The 16,204-nt window shown below is 39.6% G+C and overlaps 2 protein-coding genes and 1 long non-coding RNA gene across 3 annotated transcripts; 2 read left to right on the top strand and 1 right to left on the bottom strand.

Moving 5' to 3' along the window:
* The first annotated feature begins 5 nt into the window (after positions 1-5).
* LOC144196764 (uncharacterized) lies at positions 6-9,842 on the top strand. The gene is made up of 3 exons (XR_013326377.1): positions 6-396; positions 3,029-3,207; positions 8,931-9,842. It is a non-coding gene; the product is annotated as an uncharacterized LOC144196764 (long non-coding RNA).
* On the bottom strand, positions 1,271-9,331 carry tmem47 (transmembrane protein 47). Its single transcript, XM_077717191.1, has 3 exons — positions 8,928-9,331; positions 3,023-3,163; positions 1,271-2,454 (listed from the first exon to the last, which is right to left on the bottom strand). The coding sequence occupies exons 1-3, from the start codon at positions 9,151-9,153 to the stop codon at positions 2,276-2,278; spliced, it is 546 nt and encodes a 181-aa protein (XP_077573317.1). The 5' UTR covers positions 9,154-9,331; the 3' UTR covers positions 1,271-2,275.
* Positions 9,843-10,294: 452 nt separating the features above from the next.
* Positions 10,295-15,728, top strand: prrg1 (proline rich Gla (G-carboxyglutamic acid) 1). Its single transcript, XM_077717849.1, has 4 exons — positions 10,295-10,442; positions 11,152-11,192; positions 11,822-11,982; positions 13,699-15,728. Exons 2-4 carry the CDS (start codon positions 11,183-11,185, stop codon positions 14,143-14,145), a joined length of 618 nt encoding a protein of 205 aa, XP_077573975.1. The 5' UTR covers positions 10,295-10,442; positions 11,152-11,182; the 3' UTR covers positions 14,146-15,728.
* The last annotated feature ends 476 nt before the right edge of the window (positions 15,729-16,204 follow it).

The following is a 16,204-nucleotide window of genomic DNA, read 5'->3' as shown; positions in this document are numbered from 1 at the left end:
CCCCCTCCCCACCCCTCCAGCTCAGAGGACATCACCTCATTTATATAATATTTAAGACCCTTTTACCTGCTGAGGAAGAGCCACCTTACCTCCCCACTCACACGTCCTGCTCTTATCTGCGACTGGTGCACTTTGATTTTAAAGACTGTTTTTCAGGGGGACTGGCGACTTTGATGGCGAATGAAATAAAAGGACACACAAAAGCTCAGACTGTCACAGAGCGTCTGAAAGGTCAAAGCAGAACAGCAGAGATGACTTCTAAAATGTGGTTTACCTGCAAACATTCCACGCAGAAAGAGTGACTGCTGTGTTTTTACGAAGCCGCATCCATTCCTAAACCTAAACGCCGAGCTATCTCTTGTCGACGATGGAAACACGGAAGCAATGTCCTGAAAGGTATGAGGAATGCAAATGTAGACTTTACACTGTATTTGGCTCTTTGTTCGAGCTGAAAAAGAACACTAAAAAAAAATGCATATAAGTATATTCCTGGTACTTTTATGCATAGTATTACTCGTATTACAAGATGAAAAAGATGTCGATTTCCCATGCCAATGCCTCGACTCGCTGTACTTAATAAAGAGAGGATGCTACGTGACTTGACTAAAATTAGCTGCTATATCTCCAAACATTGGTTTGAAGGAGTGGCTGTTCCTCCCACGCAAAAAAAAAAGAAACTTGGCCCTCGAGTGCATGTTTGTTATCGTTCAGTCAGTCAATAATGATACTGTTGGGATGACTTAAGAAGAACACAACAAGAGATGCACTTAACCCAAACTGTATTTATATTAAACATGCTCAAAATTCAATTTTGGCTTGGCCCAATGTAAATCCTTCACTGTTTACATCCGTGAGCCAGTGGTTAAAGTCGTTCATGTAGTGGGGGGGGGGGGGGGGGGTGTTTTATCGACTGACTGTGATCTGCTTGGCAACAAAAAGAATCTTAAAATAATGAAGGCATGTAAAGCAGTCAACTGTATGTTACTATGTGTGGGTCAACTAAGAAATGATCACATGTAGAAAATAAAGAATAAACAGGACATTTGCTGTATCTTCCTTGTCGATGAAGGGAACTTAATCTCGTCTTGTGTTAAATGCAGAAGGAAAGCAGAGAATAAAGAAATTGAAGGTTTCTGATGCAACTTTTTTGTCTACCCATGATCAAATATCTTAATTGATGGCTATAAATTTCCAATCTGTTTTAATTGGGTGAGTTTATAACTCATACCCTGAAGGACTGGACATAAATCTTGTTGGCAGTGAATGGAACTTAACATATTGAAAGTAAAGTTTATTGCAGAATGTTCATGCAGTGAGCATTGTTCTATTTTTATGTAACCGTATCATCATCATCATCAACAAGTATACACAGTACATTAATACAATACATTAATAGACAACTACAAATGTAGCAAATGTTGGATGATCTTGCACACATGATCACCTACTAACTTGCTTCCCACTCTTTCAGATTTAATGTTAAAATGCATCATCTTACCAAGTAGGGAAAAGGAGTCCAACCTTTTAAGATAAAAAGGAATGCGGCCTTTCCTTGGGTGTGCATTGTTTTGTCTTCGGCATCCTTTATTTGTGAAGTCCTCAGGATGTCATCTCAATAGGACATTTTCCTTCCCATGGCCATTAATTCTCTGATTAGGGAATTCAATTGAAGTTCCCTGGTTATTTTCTGCCTGCCTTCACTCGGATTGGTTTATTGAGTTCACCCATTCATCTTCAACATGGTGGTCAATGGACTGTTTTTTGGCTAATTCCAAGACCTGGAGTTCAATTTCAAGGAAACTGAAAAACATGTTGATTTAGGAATTTAACGAATGCAGTACATTCTTGACAATTGTATGCTTCCTTTGTTATTGTCTTTTTTTCCTTCTTCTTACATTCTCACAGTCGATGAAATTGGTGAAGAAATCACACAAAATTCTGACCTCAAGCCACAATGGACACACAACATATTTTTAAATCAATTCATTCAAATTGGGCAGGTTTTAAACCTGCAAAAGTTCTGACTGATTCCTTATTTAACTCCATATGACAACACATTATGTCTGAGTGACTCTTCTTTTCCACATCTGTTCATATTAAAACAAATTCTAAAGAAGGAATGTGAGCGAGCATATAGTTTGGAATAAGGTTCTCGTACGACTGTTTCAAATATCGAGTTGTTTTTTTCTTTTTTCTCGCTGTTATTTTGTCTCGCGGCCATGCAGTGTGACCGAAAGTTCAAGACGACATCTTCTTTCACTTCTCTCTCTTCTTCTTAATAGTAGTCTTCATAGTTCTTGGAATTGAGACAATACAAGATGGCTCCTCCAAAGGAGAAGATGGTGGACCCCCATCCCAGGCCATAGCCCCAATTGAACTCATGGTACACCCTCAGGGTGACAGCCTCGATGAACTTGATAGGGAACAAGACCAGGCTGCATGTCTGGAGCACCACTGCAATGAATTATGGGAAAGCATAATGAAAAAAAACATAAGATACATTTGTATAACCTTATATAGAGAGCCCGGGGGGGTCCCGGTAGATGAGTGGTTAGTTTCAATGTTCCACCCGAGCTTCCGTGGGTTTTTTCAGGGTACTCCAGGCTCCTCCCACATCCCAAAAACATGCATGGTAGGCTGGTTGAACACTCTAAATTGCCTATAGATATGAGTGTCTGTCCACTTGTGCCTTACGATTGGCTGGCCACTAATTTAAGGTGTGTCCACACCTGTTGCCCATAGTTAGGATATGTGGCTTGCAAAATAAATGAATATGTAGAACTCAATATAACACTTGACTATGTGCACTTAATCGAGCATGTATCAGGGGCATCATGAATATTTAATGCAACGGAGATGTTTATTGCTCATAAATCTTGGCTCTGCCAGAGTTTGTGATATTAGTGTTAGTTTGTTTCGGATCTACTTTGATTTGTTTGAGTAAAAAAAAGAAGATGAGTCCGATTGTTTTGTTCTTCTGCTGCTTTTGAGCGTTTTTTTCACATCTTGTTTTTCCATGTACCTGCAGAGAAGAGCATGATGGCAACAGGCTTGTAGCAACGACTCCTGGAACGGCAGCACAGGGATGCCAAAGCCACGAGAAGGGAAATGAGGGTGAGACCGGCCCCTCCCAGCAGCAAGGCCAGCGTGGCGATCTGCCAGTCTGTGTGGGGACACACAAAAAAAAGGCTGGTCGGATTTAAGGAGGTGAGGCTTTAGCGTGAACACACAAAAAGCATACGATGCAAAGAGTATGAAATACTAAAAGGAAAAGGACTTGGTTTCAACTCGTAGTAATTGGAAGTTGTAGCGGCTTGTCGCCTTTTGACATGAGAATGTGGAGGTGAACATGAGGCTTTCACAGCATTACTGTCTGAAAATAGAGAGAGAGAGAGACTAAAAGCCTAGCTGTGAGGTGACTCAGATAATGTTCATCCATCCCACTTGGCAGATGCCCGCTCAGCAGCATTCTCAGCATTCAGGGAAGTCGAAAAAAATAAAAAAAATCTCACTACTGCATCCTGTCCTGGAACGTGCAACCAAAATGGAACTGACAATATTCTGCTGGGCTGTTTAATAGTAGCATCAAATGTAAGGTTAATTACTTACTGTTATTTAACACAAGATTTTCATACAATCTTAACTACTTTACAATTCTAGCGACATCATCATGACTAGTGATGTCCCTATCCGTTATTCAGTATCAATATCTGTGCATAATATGACTATTTTGTAGGCAAAATTCTCCTTAGAAATTAATCATGTAACATAGCATTGTGTAAATAGCGCATTTCTTCACTTTAGTACTAAAATTATCATTTGTCATTTCATGGAACGATATTTTTTGCATTATTTTTCCTGGATGAAAAATTCTGACAATTATCAACCAAACCCATCTTTAAAACAAAATTGGATCAGTTCTTAAGTGGAAAAATCAACTTTGGGGCATCCATATTGCAGATGATGTCTGAGTTTGCTGGCATCTGTCACAAAGGTGGTTTATTGCCAGGAAGCAGTGAGTAGAGACCATGGACCAAATTCAGTGATGCCATGACTACTGCAGTTGCCTCCATTGATTGGGTTCGTCAGTGGAAAGTAAAATATGCTCTACTGGATTTAGCTCAGGGACCAACTTGGCAACGGAATACTATAGTAGTTAATCTTTTCCCTTTCTAAAGTCTCCAGTTCTTCTTTTCCTAGCGCCTCAGTGACTGAAAAGCTTACTTTTTTTTTTTTTGCTTTGGGACCAAGTGGCAAGCTGGGCCACTTTTAGTAACATCATTTATGAATTCAGTAAGAAAATAATCTGTTCTTTGACCATTTTTTACCTTTTTTTGGGGGTGTTTTGATTAGGCTTGCAAGAAGGTGAAGAATTTCCAGTACTTTTTTGGCAATATGTTTCCATTAGTAAGTATACTATGTATTTTTAGTGGTTTAATTAATGAATTTCTTTTATTTCTGTCCATCAGACCACAAACAGCTAAATTAATACCTGTAAAACTGGGCTAATAATATTTGTACTCTATATTCTCACCTTTGTAGTCAATACGTATTCCTAATTTCCATTTTCTGCCAATAATTCCAGTTAATCTCTAAAGAAACATATTTGATATAAAATATCCTCTATTTATTAAGAATCGTGTTAAAATCCCATTATGACACAGTACATTTTCATTCTATTTCATTGTGCAGCTGTTCCTAATGTAGAGACCAATGAGTGTTGATCAAGAATCGAGGTAAAGAGTCTCCAAGGCGTTGCTTTATGGGCCTAATTATCCATAGCTTGTTAACTGCGGGGATGTAAAGGAAGTCTCCTACAAGAGCCATGGTGTGTGTGTGCAATGCAGGAAAAGGCGAGCCGCATGTAAACAGGTGCAGGAAAGCATCTCAAGAAAAGTGTCTTTAAAAGAAATAATCCACATAAAAAAACTTAATACCACTTCAATTGTTTGCTATGGAAGCGGCGGCGGCGTTGTTCCAAAGAATATATCCGTTCTTTTGGGGGCAGAAAATGATTAAAATTTACACCAGTAAATTGATGGATAATAAGCTGCTTAAAGAATGCTTCCCACTCTCGACTGAGGCAAAGCAGAGGCCACGCAGCTGAAATATAAACAAACACTAACTACTTTTCACCATATAAGGCTCAGAATTGAGTGTTTATAATGGGTCCTGCCGCCGCAGGATGTTAAGAGTTAGTCCAGAGAAAGCAGAGCAATCTTTCCCCTCCGGTTTACAATAACATGAGGCCTCATTAGAGAAGAACATGCGCCATCACTATAAAGGTCTGAGTGTCTCGACCCTGGGATGTTATGACCTGTCACTGGGGGTGATCGGCACTCGCTATTGCGTAAACATATACGTAGTTTGGAATGGTGTGATAAACAGTTGTGAATTATTTATGGTGCTTTTCAACCAGAAACGCTGGCTGACTATTTATAGTTTATAGTTATCTTTTTCTATTCCATTTAAAAGCATCCTTTAGTTCTTTTGAAAGGTTCTATATATAAAGCAAAGTTATTATTACACTTCTACTAAGAATGGACAACTACGACAGTGGACACTCAGAAATTGAATGACTTTGGTAGACTATGAATGAAAATTATTATGATTTTTTTTAAAATAGCATCCAATCTGTTTTTAACTGGGAATTCATATAATATTGTTATATATACATATATTTTGCTCAAAGCAACTTTGAGGAGGAAAAAGTAGAAATTGTCAATTTTCCAATTCAAGCAAGGTGTCCCAGTATTTTTGCTCATTTTCTTCTCTTCTCTGGGTCAGTTAGCTGCCTACAGCTCCATCCAGTCTTGAGATTGCAGGATCAAGCGAAAAGTCTTATCAGTACTCAAAATGCAGCGACTCCTCTCATTTCAAATTTGGAGCAGACCCACACAGAAAGAGCTTGAACGTTAAAAGGCTCAACAAGGGTGCCAAACCGTTAATCTATCGCCGCTCTGATGACAGATGGGGAAATAAGATATCTAACCCAAGACCCAATCTCAGCATCAATTCATCTTTAAAAAAAAAAAAAAAAAAACCTCTTGGGCACCAATTTAGAGTTTTTCTCACATGTAAAAAAAAAAAGGCGAAAGATAAGTATCAATTGAAGCCTCAAGTCTAACTTTCAAACACTGTAAACAGGAAGTTGTTCAATTAAGCAGAACAGCCCACACCGAAGCCGTCCTTCCTACATGGCTCAGATAACACAATCACCTAAAAACAGAATCAAAAGCTGTAAAAATGACACGGTCGACCTGCTCGCACATCGTCTCCACATTTCATGCCCCCATGTCACACCAGCTTGACATCTACTCACACTTGGCTCCTACAATAGCATCGTACATTCTTTCTTGTATCCAAGCAGTTATAAAGCAAAATGCTCACACTTTTTAAAAATAGATGGATGAGCAATGTAATATAACTTTATACATACACCTATATGTCATCTGGTTTATCCACATAGATACTTCCAATTCATGGGCATCAGTATACTATATAAACTATTTGTAAACAGATTTTTAAAGGATTTCCATAATACAACATTATCTTTCCTGTTCTTGGTCCATTACATAATGGGCAAACTACGGCCCGCGGGCCACTTACGGCCCATTATGTTTTTTAATCCGGCCCACCGACGTTGTCCAAATATTTTTTCCCCAAGATGGCGTCGTCATGCGGAAGCCAGTGGCAGTAGCTGTGTCCACTCTTATGTGTTTTTCATGTTTTACAGCCCCTCTATCTTTTTTTAAATGACATTTTAATATTTCTTAATACATTCTTTTTTATTTGACTTTGTACTTTATACTTGTTACTTTAATGATGAGTGATGAGTATGACAATACTTTAGTTCTTTTTTTCTGTTTATGTTTCATATGTACTGTTAACGGATGCACTTTTTTATATCGTATCGTATCTCGTGTTCCTAACCCGGCCCATCTGTCAAATTTTTAAAGTCAATGTGGCCCCCGGGCCTAAAAGTTTTCCCACCCCTGGTCTATAATGTAATATATCCAAAAGTACAGTACTCACCTCTAATTGGCGTATTTAATTGACAAACCCACTGTATTGTGATATACTGTTTATGATAGGAAACCCCCTTTTTTTTCATTTCAATCAACTTCTTCAACAGTATTTAGCGAAAAAATGAAATAAAAAGGCTCATTGAATGCAACACAAATTGCAGGACTGTACCCCAAATTTCAACTAAAATATAAAATTCCTGCTATATCCACAGCAAGAATGATTTCAACCTAGGTAACAGGATTTTTTTTTTAACAGTCAAAGCACGAGACTGAACAGCGAACATTGTTGAGACACGGGTTACTGTTGAGTCTCATAGTTGGACTAAGATTCTTCAAATAAATAACGGTCCGAGCTCCTGTGGCCGGAGGAAATGAGCGGAAGACTATTCGCTGTTGGTATGCCAACACGAGGGCTACTTGTCTTTATAAGGCACCACGGGGCATTTCTTGTCTGCTCTGGGTGACAGAAAGATAGCAGTCTGCCTGCCCCAAAGTCAGACAAGTCTTAAACAGGAAGACAAGCCTTTGTTAGACGAACAAGTATGCCGTTCACAGTGAGAGACAAAAGCCCAAACATAAGCAAAAACACTTAAGAGGACTTCCAGATTAGTTTGGATATCGGACAACCTCGAAGGTCAAGTACAATGCATTCCCGGAAAGCAGCATGTATTTGTTGTCGTTTTCTGAGTGTTCCCATAGTGTACAAGTTCAAAGCATAAATGATCTCGTGAGGGAACAAGTCAAAAAAAGTAGCATTTGAATACTACAAACTGCTCGTCATAAAATAATGGGACTGAATTTTGTCTAGATAAATAGATTTCTTGATGAAATAAAAAGTATATTTTTAATTAAAGTTCTTTCATGACATTAAAATGACAAAAAAATGAAATTCATAAATATTGATTCTAATAAGTCATTGGAATATAAAATATACGATAATTTTGGTCATTCCTGAATTCAATTACATAGATATTGTAAAAGTGCTGCCTGATCGTGGAGTGGTTCACTTGACTGACATCGGGTGAGTCCTCACTGTGTGCAGTTTGCATGTTCGCCCCAGGCTTGCGTGGGTTTTCCTCCGGGTACTCCACGCCCCCGAAAAACATGCACTCTAAATTTATGAAAATGTAATGTAAAAATGTCCCCTCCTTATTATTTTGAAAGTTAAATTTAGGGGTAAACAAACATACAAGATCTTAAATACATTTTTTATACAACTACCTTGAAATAGCATTGAAATCTGCTTAGGTGACACTTCTCCACACATTTGATTTGATGTGACAACTCCATTCCGTGGCGTCTTTGGGGGAACAGTGAAAAATGAGCTTTTCTAGGGCTGTGCACTTGTTTCCCAGGTTACTAATGTCCAGGCATCTGGATCTCTGGGGGGGCGTCCTCGGACTCGGAGTAGCTCCACTTGTGGGTCAGTGAGGGAACACACAAAAGGCTCATTTTGTCAGTAACAAAAGGCCAAATGAAACCCCAGCTGGTGCGTTCCTGGGCCCCGATTAATTCCCACATCATTCCCAGACAAATATTGAAAGAAAAGCTTCATCCACAATCAACTTGAACACTTTCCTTACTCTCACCAGACTTTGGTTTCACTCTTTAAGGAAATTAATCAAATTAAAGCTGGTGCTCATGTGAGTTGCCAACAATTCACAGTTCTCTTTCATGTGCTAATATTTGGAATTAACTAGGCAATTATTTCAAGTCCTTTTACAAATCTCTCGTGGCCAATCTTCCATCATTGCCACACGTGGAAAACCCTCTGCAGGTTTTCTAGAAAGCTCTTTGTTATCTCTGCGACGTTTGCATCATTGATATATATGAATAGACTTATTCAGTTTAACCTTTTTATCATATGAAATAATAATGTATTTAATGTCTCTCTCTCACCAGTGGCAAGTGTGCTGTTGCAGGACCATTGCGCCGAGCTGACTGGCTTCCAACAAGACTCCCACAAGGACAGGTAGAACTGGTCGTCTGCCGTGACCCAAGCCGGGCTGAGCACGGCGCCCACGTCCAGGCTCAGTGCGAGGAAGACGCAAAGCAGCCCCACCAACTTCAGGGGCGTCAACGCTGACACGGGCACCTCCTCTGTCCCGCTCACGGATGAAGACATCTCCAAAGTGTCTTACTCATTCAAAGAAAGAAAAAAAAGAAAAGAAAAAAAACAGCTTGAGTTGACTTTTGGGTGCAATTTCACGCTTTGAGCAATGGGTTGCGGTCACGAGGATGGGGGAGATGCTCACTCTCTGGTGCGGGTGCGCGACTCAGAGGGAGGCTGGTGGAGTTGCCACCGAGCGACTGCTGACTGAAGAGCGCTTCATCGCTCAAATACTAACACGCGGCCACACCTCCTCTCGGTCCTAGTGTCCACCCAGTGATGTGCATAGAAAAGTCTGCACACCCACAAAAAGGTCAAGGCTTTCCAGAGAAGGTCATGATGTTATGCATGTGACGTTCAAGCTTTTTGATGTTACTTGGAAGATTGTTCTGGAAATACCTTATTGATTGGTGTTACAAATTGATTGATGATAGATATCAATCAGATATTTTTATGCCCTATAAACTAAGATCTTGGGCAGACACTTTTTTTTTTTAATCAACCTGGAACAGCACACCCTTCCTCTGTCTGTTCAACATCCTCCATGAACAAGGATGTACTGTATTAAACAAACTAAAAAAAACAGAAAGGCTATCTTAATTGTAACTTTAACATCTTAAATGTAACTTTAACAATAGAAACAACTTTGAAACAGTTAAAAAGCACTTGAAACATAAGCATACACTCAATACATTTACTGTGAATATTTCAATCCGGCATGGTTTACTGCAATTATTTTTACTTTGACATTCTGCAAATGAATCACATAATATTGTTCCAAATTGTATGTACTCCTTTCAAATAACATATCAAATATGCAATAAAGTGACTGCACCTCCGGGGTTTACAAATAACATAATTGGATTTAAAACCAGTTGAAAGTTAAACAATTTAAGCCTATTTTAAAATAAACCATACATTGACTAAAATTGTTTTTTGAAAAGCACTGACGCAAAATGGCCGACATGTGCCTACACTTGTGATCTTTGGCTAGCTGCCCATATAAGACATCTATTTAAGCCTATTTTAAAATAAACGCTCCATTGACTAAAGTTAGTTTTTGAAAAGCACTGACGCAAAATGGCCTACATGTGACCATGCTTGTGATCATTGCCTTGCTCTGCATATAAAACATCTAGGTCAATATTTTTCAGCTAGTCTTAGAAGATATTTTGGATGTGAACACCCCCAAAGCAAACAGTTATTCGCATGCGCACTGAGCATAGCAACGCTAAATCTGTCTCGGGGCCGCAGAAGAGACCAGCAGAGGCAATCATAAATACGTTTTGTGGGGAGCGGAGAAGGTACGTTACTTGAACTATTGTTTTACTGACACTCGCTAACAAATTGAGTCGTTTTTCAATCATTTGCAATGAAGTCGGGTGTACATTGGAGTTTTGCGGGAACCTTCTAAAAACATCCTCGGTTGGTTGTCACGTACGGGGCGGTAGCTAGCGTCAACCCCGTTTAATCATGCACGGAGTGGGGGGAGACTAATAACATCCCGACTGGGTTTCGCTAATCAAAATATCTAGTTTTGGTGCAACCTTGTAGTTAAAAATAAAATAAAAGTAGACATCAATGAGTCGTTTAGAGTTAACGGGGGGCGTTGTCTTTGGCTCCTAGTGTCTATTTTTCTTTTGTACGGTTGTCGGAAACCACCGGTGAATAAGCATGGACAGCGTCCGCCATTGGTCACTCACACTGGGGTGATGGATATCTCACTATTCTGGCAGTGACGCCACTTTTCTCGAATTGATATTAAAATGTATTTTGTTTGTCAGCCTTCCGTTACAATTTGACTACCTAAACCATTCATTATTGACCATACTTGCTCATTTCCAACAGGCTTTTTTGGGGGCACCTCACCCATGTTTAACGAGTTTCTGTTCCCGCAGGCTAAAATAAAAATACTAATGATGTAGAATGTTAGTTATTTTGTGAGGGAGACATAGTTAATTGTTGTCTGACTTTTATCAGCATTTAAAAAAATGTGATGTCTATTCCTCCCAGATAAATCACCCCGGGCAGACTCACAGGAAACATGGGGAGTGGTAAGTTTGCTTTACTTTAAACTCACTTGTTTTTACTCCCACTGCTCCATACTTAATATTTACTTAGCTCCCCAAGCTCGGTGTCATTTTCTTTCTACTGTGTCAATTTTCAACAATGTTCCCTGGAATTAATCTCTGCTGACCCTTAGCGATTGCTTTTCTTCAAAATGTAATTCCCCTTTTCCTTCTCATCAGAATTGGCAATTTCTCTGCATCATGTGTTTATTTTTGGAATCACGTGGACACCATTAGTGGTTACAGATATAAAACTGCAGAAGACAGAGCATGTGATGTACTAATCTTGACATGAGAAATAAACTTTTGCACATCTCTAATGGCTACGCATGGCTGGATGCCAAAATTACTGGGAGTTTTGTTAGTATGCAGAATAAGTGGGCTCCGGATAGGCTTTGTTTCCGTTGAAACCCCTTCCCCTCTTCCTCTTTTTGTCTGTATCACTATCCTCTTTTTTTTTTTCCTAGTGAGCAACACTCTCTGCTCAATGAAAACACTTTCTTAATTTATTCCCGTCGTGGCATTGTGACTTTTTTTTGTTAACCATTGCATTTTCTCACAAGTTGCAAAATCTTCCTTCTCTCCCTCCCAACTTGATCCTCCCTAAAATTCAGTGTTCCTGCCGGCGGACGCAGCCCACTCGGTGCTGCGGCGGCTGCCCAGGGCCAACTTCCTACTGGAGGAGATGAAGCAAGGCAACATCCAGAGGGAGTGCCGCGAGGAGATCTGTACCTACGAGGAAGCCCGAGAGGCTTTCGAAAATGACGAGAAAACGGTGAGATTAGGAGGCTAATAATGCTGAAAATGTGGACAACTGTGCGTCCTCTCTCCCAATAAGGTCTCTTAAAAATAGACAAGTAGGACACAACATGCCTGGCACGCAGAGTGTATTTTTCCTTCTTGGCAGCCCCAGGTGAACTGCTAACAAGTTGCTATATGCAAATTGTGCTGGGCATTTCGTGTCCTACTTACCTACTTGGGAGAGTGATCACGATGGGGGGGTCAGTGTTTGGTGCAGTTAAAAATTAACAAAACACAGAAAAATAATGAGGGTTATTTTCTTCCTGAGTGGACATCTTGGTGGATGTTTGAATGAGTGTTGCTAAAAGAGGTGAACTACTTTTTGGGTTAAAGAAAAGGTTTAACAATTTTTTAACACACATTTCATATACAAAAAGATGCTATAGTTTGCTCTATTATAATTTATTTTGATATATTTATGGAGGCATGGCATGCAAGTTGAAATACATTTAACAAGGAAATCAGCATAAATCCACCTGAATGGAGTTTGCATGTTTTCCCCGGGCCTGTGTGGGTTTCCTCCGGGTACCTTAGTTTCCTGCCACATTCCAAAAACACAGTACTCTGATTGTACACTCTAAATTGCCCCTAGGTATGGGTGTGAGAGTGCATGGTTTGTCCGTCTCTTGTTCCCTGGGAAAGGCTCCAGCACCCTCCGCGACCCCAATGAGGATAACGCAGTTCGGAAATTGAGATGAGAATAACATAAATGTTATTCTGCAACTCGTTCTGTCTCTCCCAATTTACAAATGCTTCCATTTTCAAATGTTTACTCGTATAACATTCTCAAGAGGGTACAATGTCCCATAACTAGTAAGCTATTTTTAAAACTGGCCCCTCGCGGGTTACTTGTGTTGTCTTTGGGGCGGTGCACGCAGAGGGCAAAATGTTCATGGCCCCTTTTCCGTAAGAACATCTCAAATTCCAAACAACATTTCATCAAGAGCATTTATTAAAATTGTCAAAAGGACAAATGTAGATGTTTTTCTCTTAGTTGGTATTTCAAAGAATCCCTTTTGTCCCTGAAGTCATGATATAAAACCCCACACTACTACTATTCGTCTTATGTGGAAAGTACATGTTTTTTCAGGAAGTGATTATTATCAGCAGGAAGAATGCCAGGTCCTCTGGTGGTGATGGTGCTCGCATGTGCTCGCCCCTATTGTTAGCAGCTGCCAGATAAAAAGAATAAAAATCACTCTGACGGACGAACACAATCATGTCGGTTACGTCATTTGAGGGTATTGTTATCCCACCTATTGTGTTTTTGTCAGTTGCATTTGGAACGTATTTAGGAAGTGGACACCATGACACGCGTTGCCTTGACCTCTTTGAATTGAAGCCGCTCTTCCACTAGTCTAAACACAATGGAAACATCCCTTACCCTATTTGTCGCTATAAAAAAAAAAATACTGAATCGAGGGTATGGCTTATATGTGCACAATTTAGACTTGATATGCATGAAAGGCCATAACTCGAAACAATGCGACCAATATGATAATCTATTTGAAAATTGAGAAAAGATAAACAGATAAAATGCTTAACAAAATGTGTTTTGACGTCTATGAATGAAATTCAAGAGAAAAAAATATGTATCTTTAATAAAACATGAAAAAATGCAAGAAAATACAGCTAAATTGTTCTATTTGTTAAGGGCAAGGCTTAAATATATGATTCTGTTTCCCGGCAGAGGCGCTTCTGGGAGGAGTACGTTCGCGAGAGCAGCCCTTCCGGAGGTCTGGAGTCGGTGGTGGGCGGTGTGCACTCCCTCTACCTGATCGTGCCACTGTTGACGGTGGTCTTCATCGTGGTGGCGGTTGCCGTGGTGGTGTTTTGCTGCCACTCCCGTAAGCGCTCGCAGCGCAGCCCCGGCCTGGCTCACTCCCACCACGACCACGTCTTGTCAGTGGTCTCCATGGACCACTGGGGGAGGGATTATCACCACGGCGACCGCTCAGAACTCAGCCTCCACAGCAGCCCCACTGGCTACCCGGGCTCCGAGGCGGCTTCAGGTCGGGTGAGCGTTGCCGACCGCCCGCCGTCGTACGAGGAGGCGGTGGGCCACGCTGACATTCGTGTGGAAACGGAGCCCCCGCCGCAGTACGAGGACATTATCAATGATTTACGCGCCAAGTAAGGTGGACCGCCGTCTGTCTTCATTTCACAATGCAATCTCTGCCAGCACTCAACGTTTGCACTAACCTCTCAAATGGAGCAAGTGAATACAGCAGCACCAAATTCAAAACAACCCCAACAAAACCACTCAAAGCAGAACCCCGCGCTCGCACAAAGTAATCATTTTGGTCACCACTCAAGGATTTATGTCCATGCAGTTGAACCAGTACTCTTTTTGGGGGTCTGTGCCAAATATTTCCCACATTTATGCTTACACGGAATCCCAAACGGCATAATAGAAGGCTTTATCTACTCAATAAAGCTGCACTTATCCAGGAAATCAGGATGTGTTGCTGAATTGTACGTGGAGCCGGAACATTCCACTTGGGTGGGTTTTGATGAATAGCCATTGGAGCATTTATTCACATTGTGTCGTCATACTATATACAATGGAATTCTGTGCCATGCCATTAGGGAAAATGTACTCTATTTTGCTGTTATTGTCCTACTTTGCCACCACATTCAACATTCTTCTCACATCTGAACACCTGTTGAACAACAGCAGTAATACCTTGTCACTTTGCGGATCGACTATAGCGGATTCATTACATTGTGGTTTGGATCTGCCAAATAATTATGAAAGGTTTATATAATAGGCACCATAAAAACACTGTCACTACATCGTTGTTATTCACCTTTTGCGGTAGGTCTTGGAACCTATCTACCGTGATAAACGAGGTATTACTGTACATCTTAATTCCAAGAACTGCACTGAGATCTGCACAGAGTTTTGTGCCGAGAAGTAATACAATAGTAGGAAGAAGACAAAGTAGTAATCTAGTGTGTTGAATTTTCTTATTGGGGACAATGAGCACAGAACTCCTCTAAAATATCATAAATGCTCAAATCGCTTTTTATACATTGCCAAAATTGCATCAGCTGGGCAATTTTACAGGAACTTAATTAGATTCTTAAGAAGTCTTCAGTTTCACTGACAAGTTTTGAAGCTATGCTCAACTGTGAAAATCTTCCCTGTGCCCCAAAGCTTCAGTTTACATCACATAGGATGACAAAGGCCTCCTTTTAAATGTAAAATTGTACAGGAAAGATCAAATCGAGGCCATAAAAATGGAAGCTTTGGGCAAGGCAGGTCTCAGGGAAGGTCTAATATTTAATGCCATAATGGAAAGAATCTATGTTAAGCATGTGTCATGTACCAATGTATATATACATTTAAAAACTATGTATAGTTCGTGTGATACTAAATGACTGTAAGGTTGCTTTTTACTGACTATGAATAATGGATACTAATGGAATTATTACAGCTGGTAACTAAATGAAAGCACTTATGTTAAAGCTCAATGAGCTCTGTAGAAAATATATAGATGGTTTGTTTGGTTCAGTTTTAATGTCAAGGTTATTAAAATGTTTTTTTTTTTTCCGAGGCTTGATCTGATGACAAAATGGGCCTAATATGGGAGTTTGGCGTTAAAGTTAACATGTCTGTCTGAAACAACTGTAACCATCCACCCCACTGTACTTAAGCTAATTGCGCTAAATGGATTTGTTTTATTTTGTTGTTATATTAAAAAATGACATAGTATAGTAAGGCTTTTTTTCTTGAAAAAATGACATATTATAGTAAGGCTTTTTTTTCTTGAAAAAATGACATAGTATAGTAAGGCTTTTTTTCTTGAAAAAAAATGGCATAGTATAGTAAGGCTTTTTTTCTTGAAAAAATGACATAGTATAGTAAGGCTTTTTTTCTTGAAAAAATGACATAGTATAGTAAGGCTTTTTTTCTTGAAAAAATGACATAGTATAGTAAGGCTTTTTTTTCTTGAAAAAATGACATTATAGTAAGGCTTAAAAATGACATTGTATAGTAAGGCTTTTTCTCTAAAAAAACGACATAGTATAGTAAGGCTTAAAAACGACATAGTATATATAGTAAGGCTTTTTCTCTGAAAAAAATGACATAGTATAGTAAGGCTTTTTCTCTGAAAAAACGACATAGTATAGTAAGGCTTTTAAAATATGCATGCAAAGATTTTCCCAATATTATTCAGGTAACTGAATGA

This window comes from Stigmatopora nigra, chromosome 5 (genome assembly GCF_051989575.1).
Source record: "Stigmatopora nigra isolate UIUO_SnigA chromosome 5, RoL_Snig_1.1, whole genome shotgun sequence".
Lineage (NCBI taxonomy): Eukaryota > Metazoa > Chordata > Actinopteri > Syngnathiformes > Syngnathidae > Stigmatopora > Stigmatopora nigra.
This window is presented reverse-complemented; position numbering and strand designations above follow the sequence as displayed.

What these genes read in the sequence shown, in the direction of transcription:
- tmem47 (XM_077717191.1), bottom strand. Translation starts at nt 9,153, where the DNA reads ATGTCTTCATCCGTGAGCGGGACAGAGGAGGTGCCCGTGTCAGCGTTG. An exon ending in CAACAGCACACTTGCCACTG is followed by an intron (nt 3,164 to 8,927) that starts GTGAGAGAGAGA and finishes GTCCCCACACAG; the next exon opens with ACTGGCAGATCGCCACGCTG. An exon ending in CATCATGCTCTTCTCTGCAG is followed by an intron (nt 2,455 to 3,022) that starts GTACATGGAAAA and finishes AATTCATTGCAG; the next exon opens with TGGTGCTCCAGACATGCAGC.
- prrg1 (XM_077717849.1), top strand. An exon ending in TCGAAAATGACGAGAAAACG is followed by an intron (nt 11,983 to 13,698) that starts GTGAGATTAGGA and finishes GTTTCCCGGCAG; the next exon opens with AGGCGCTTCTGGGAGGAGTA.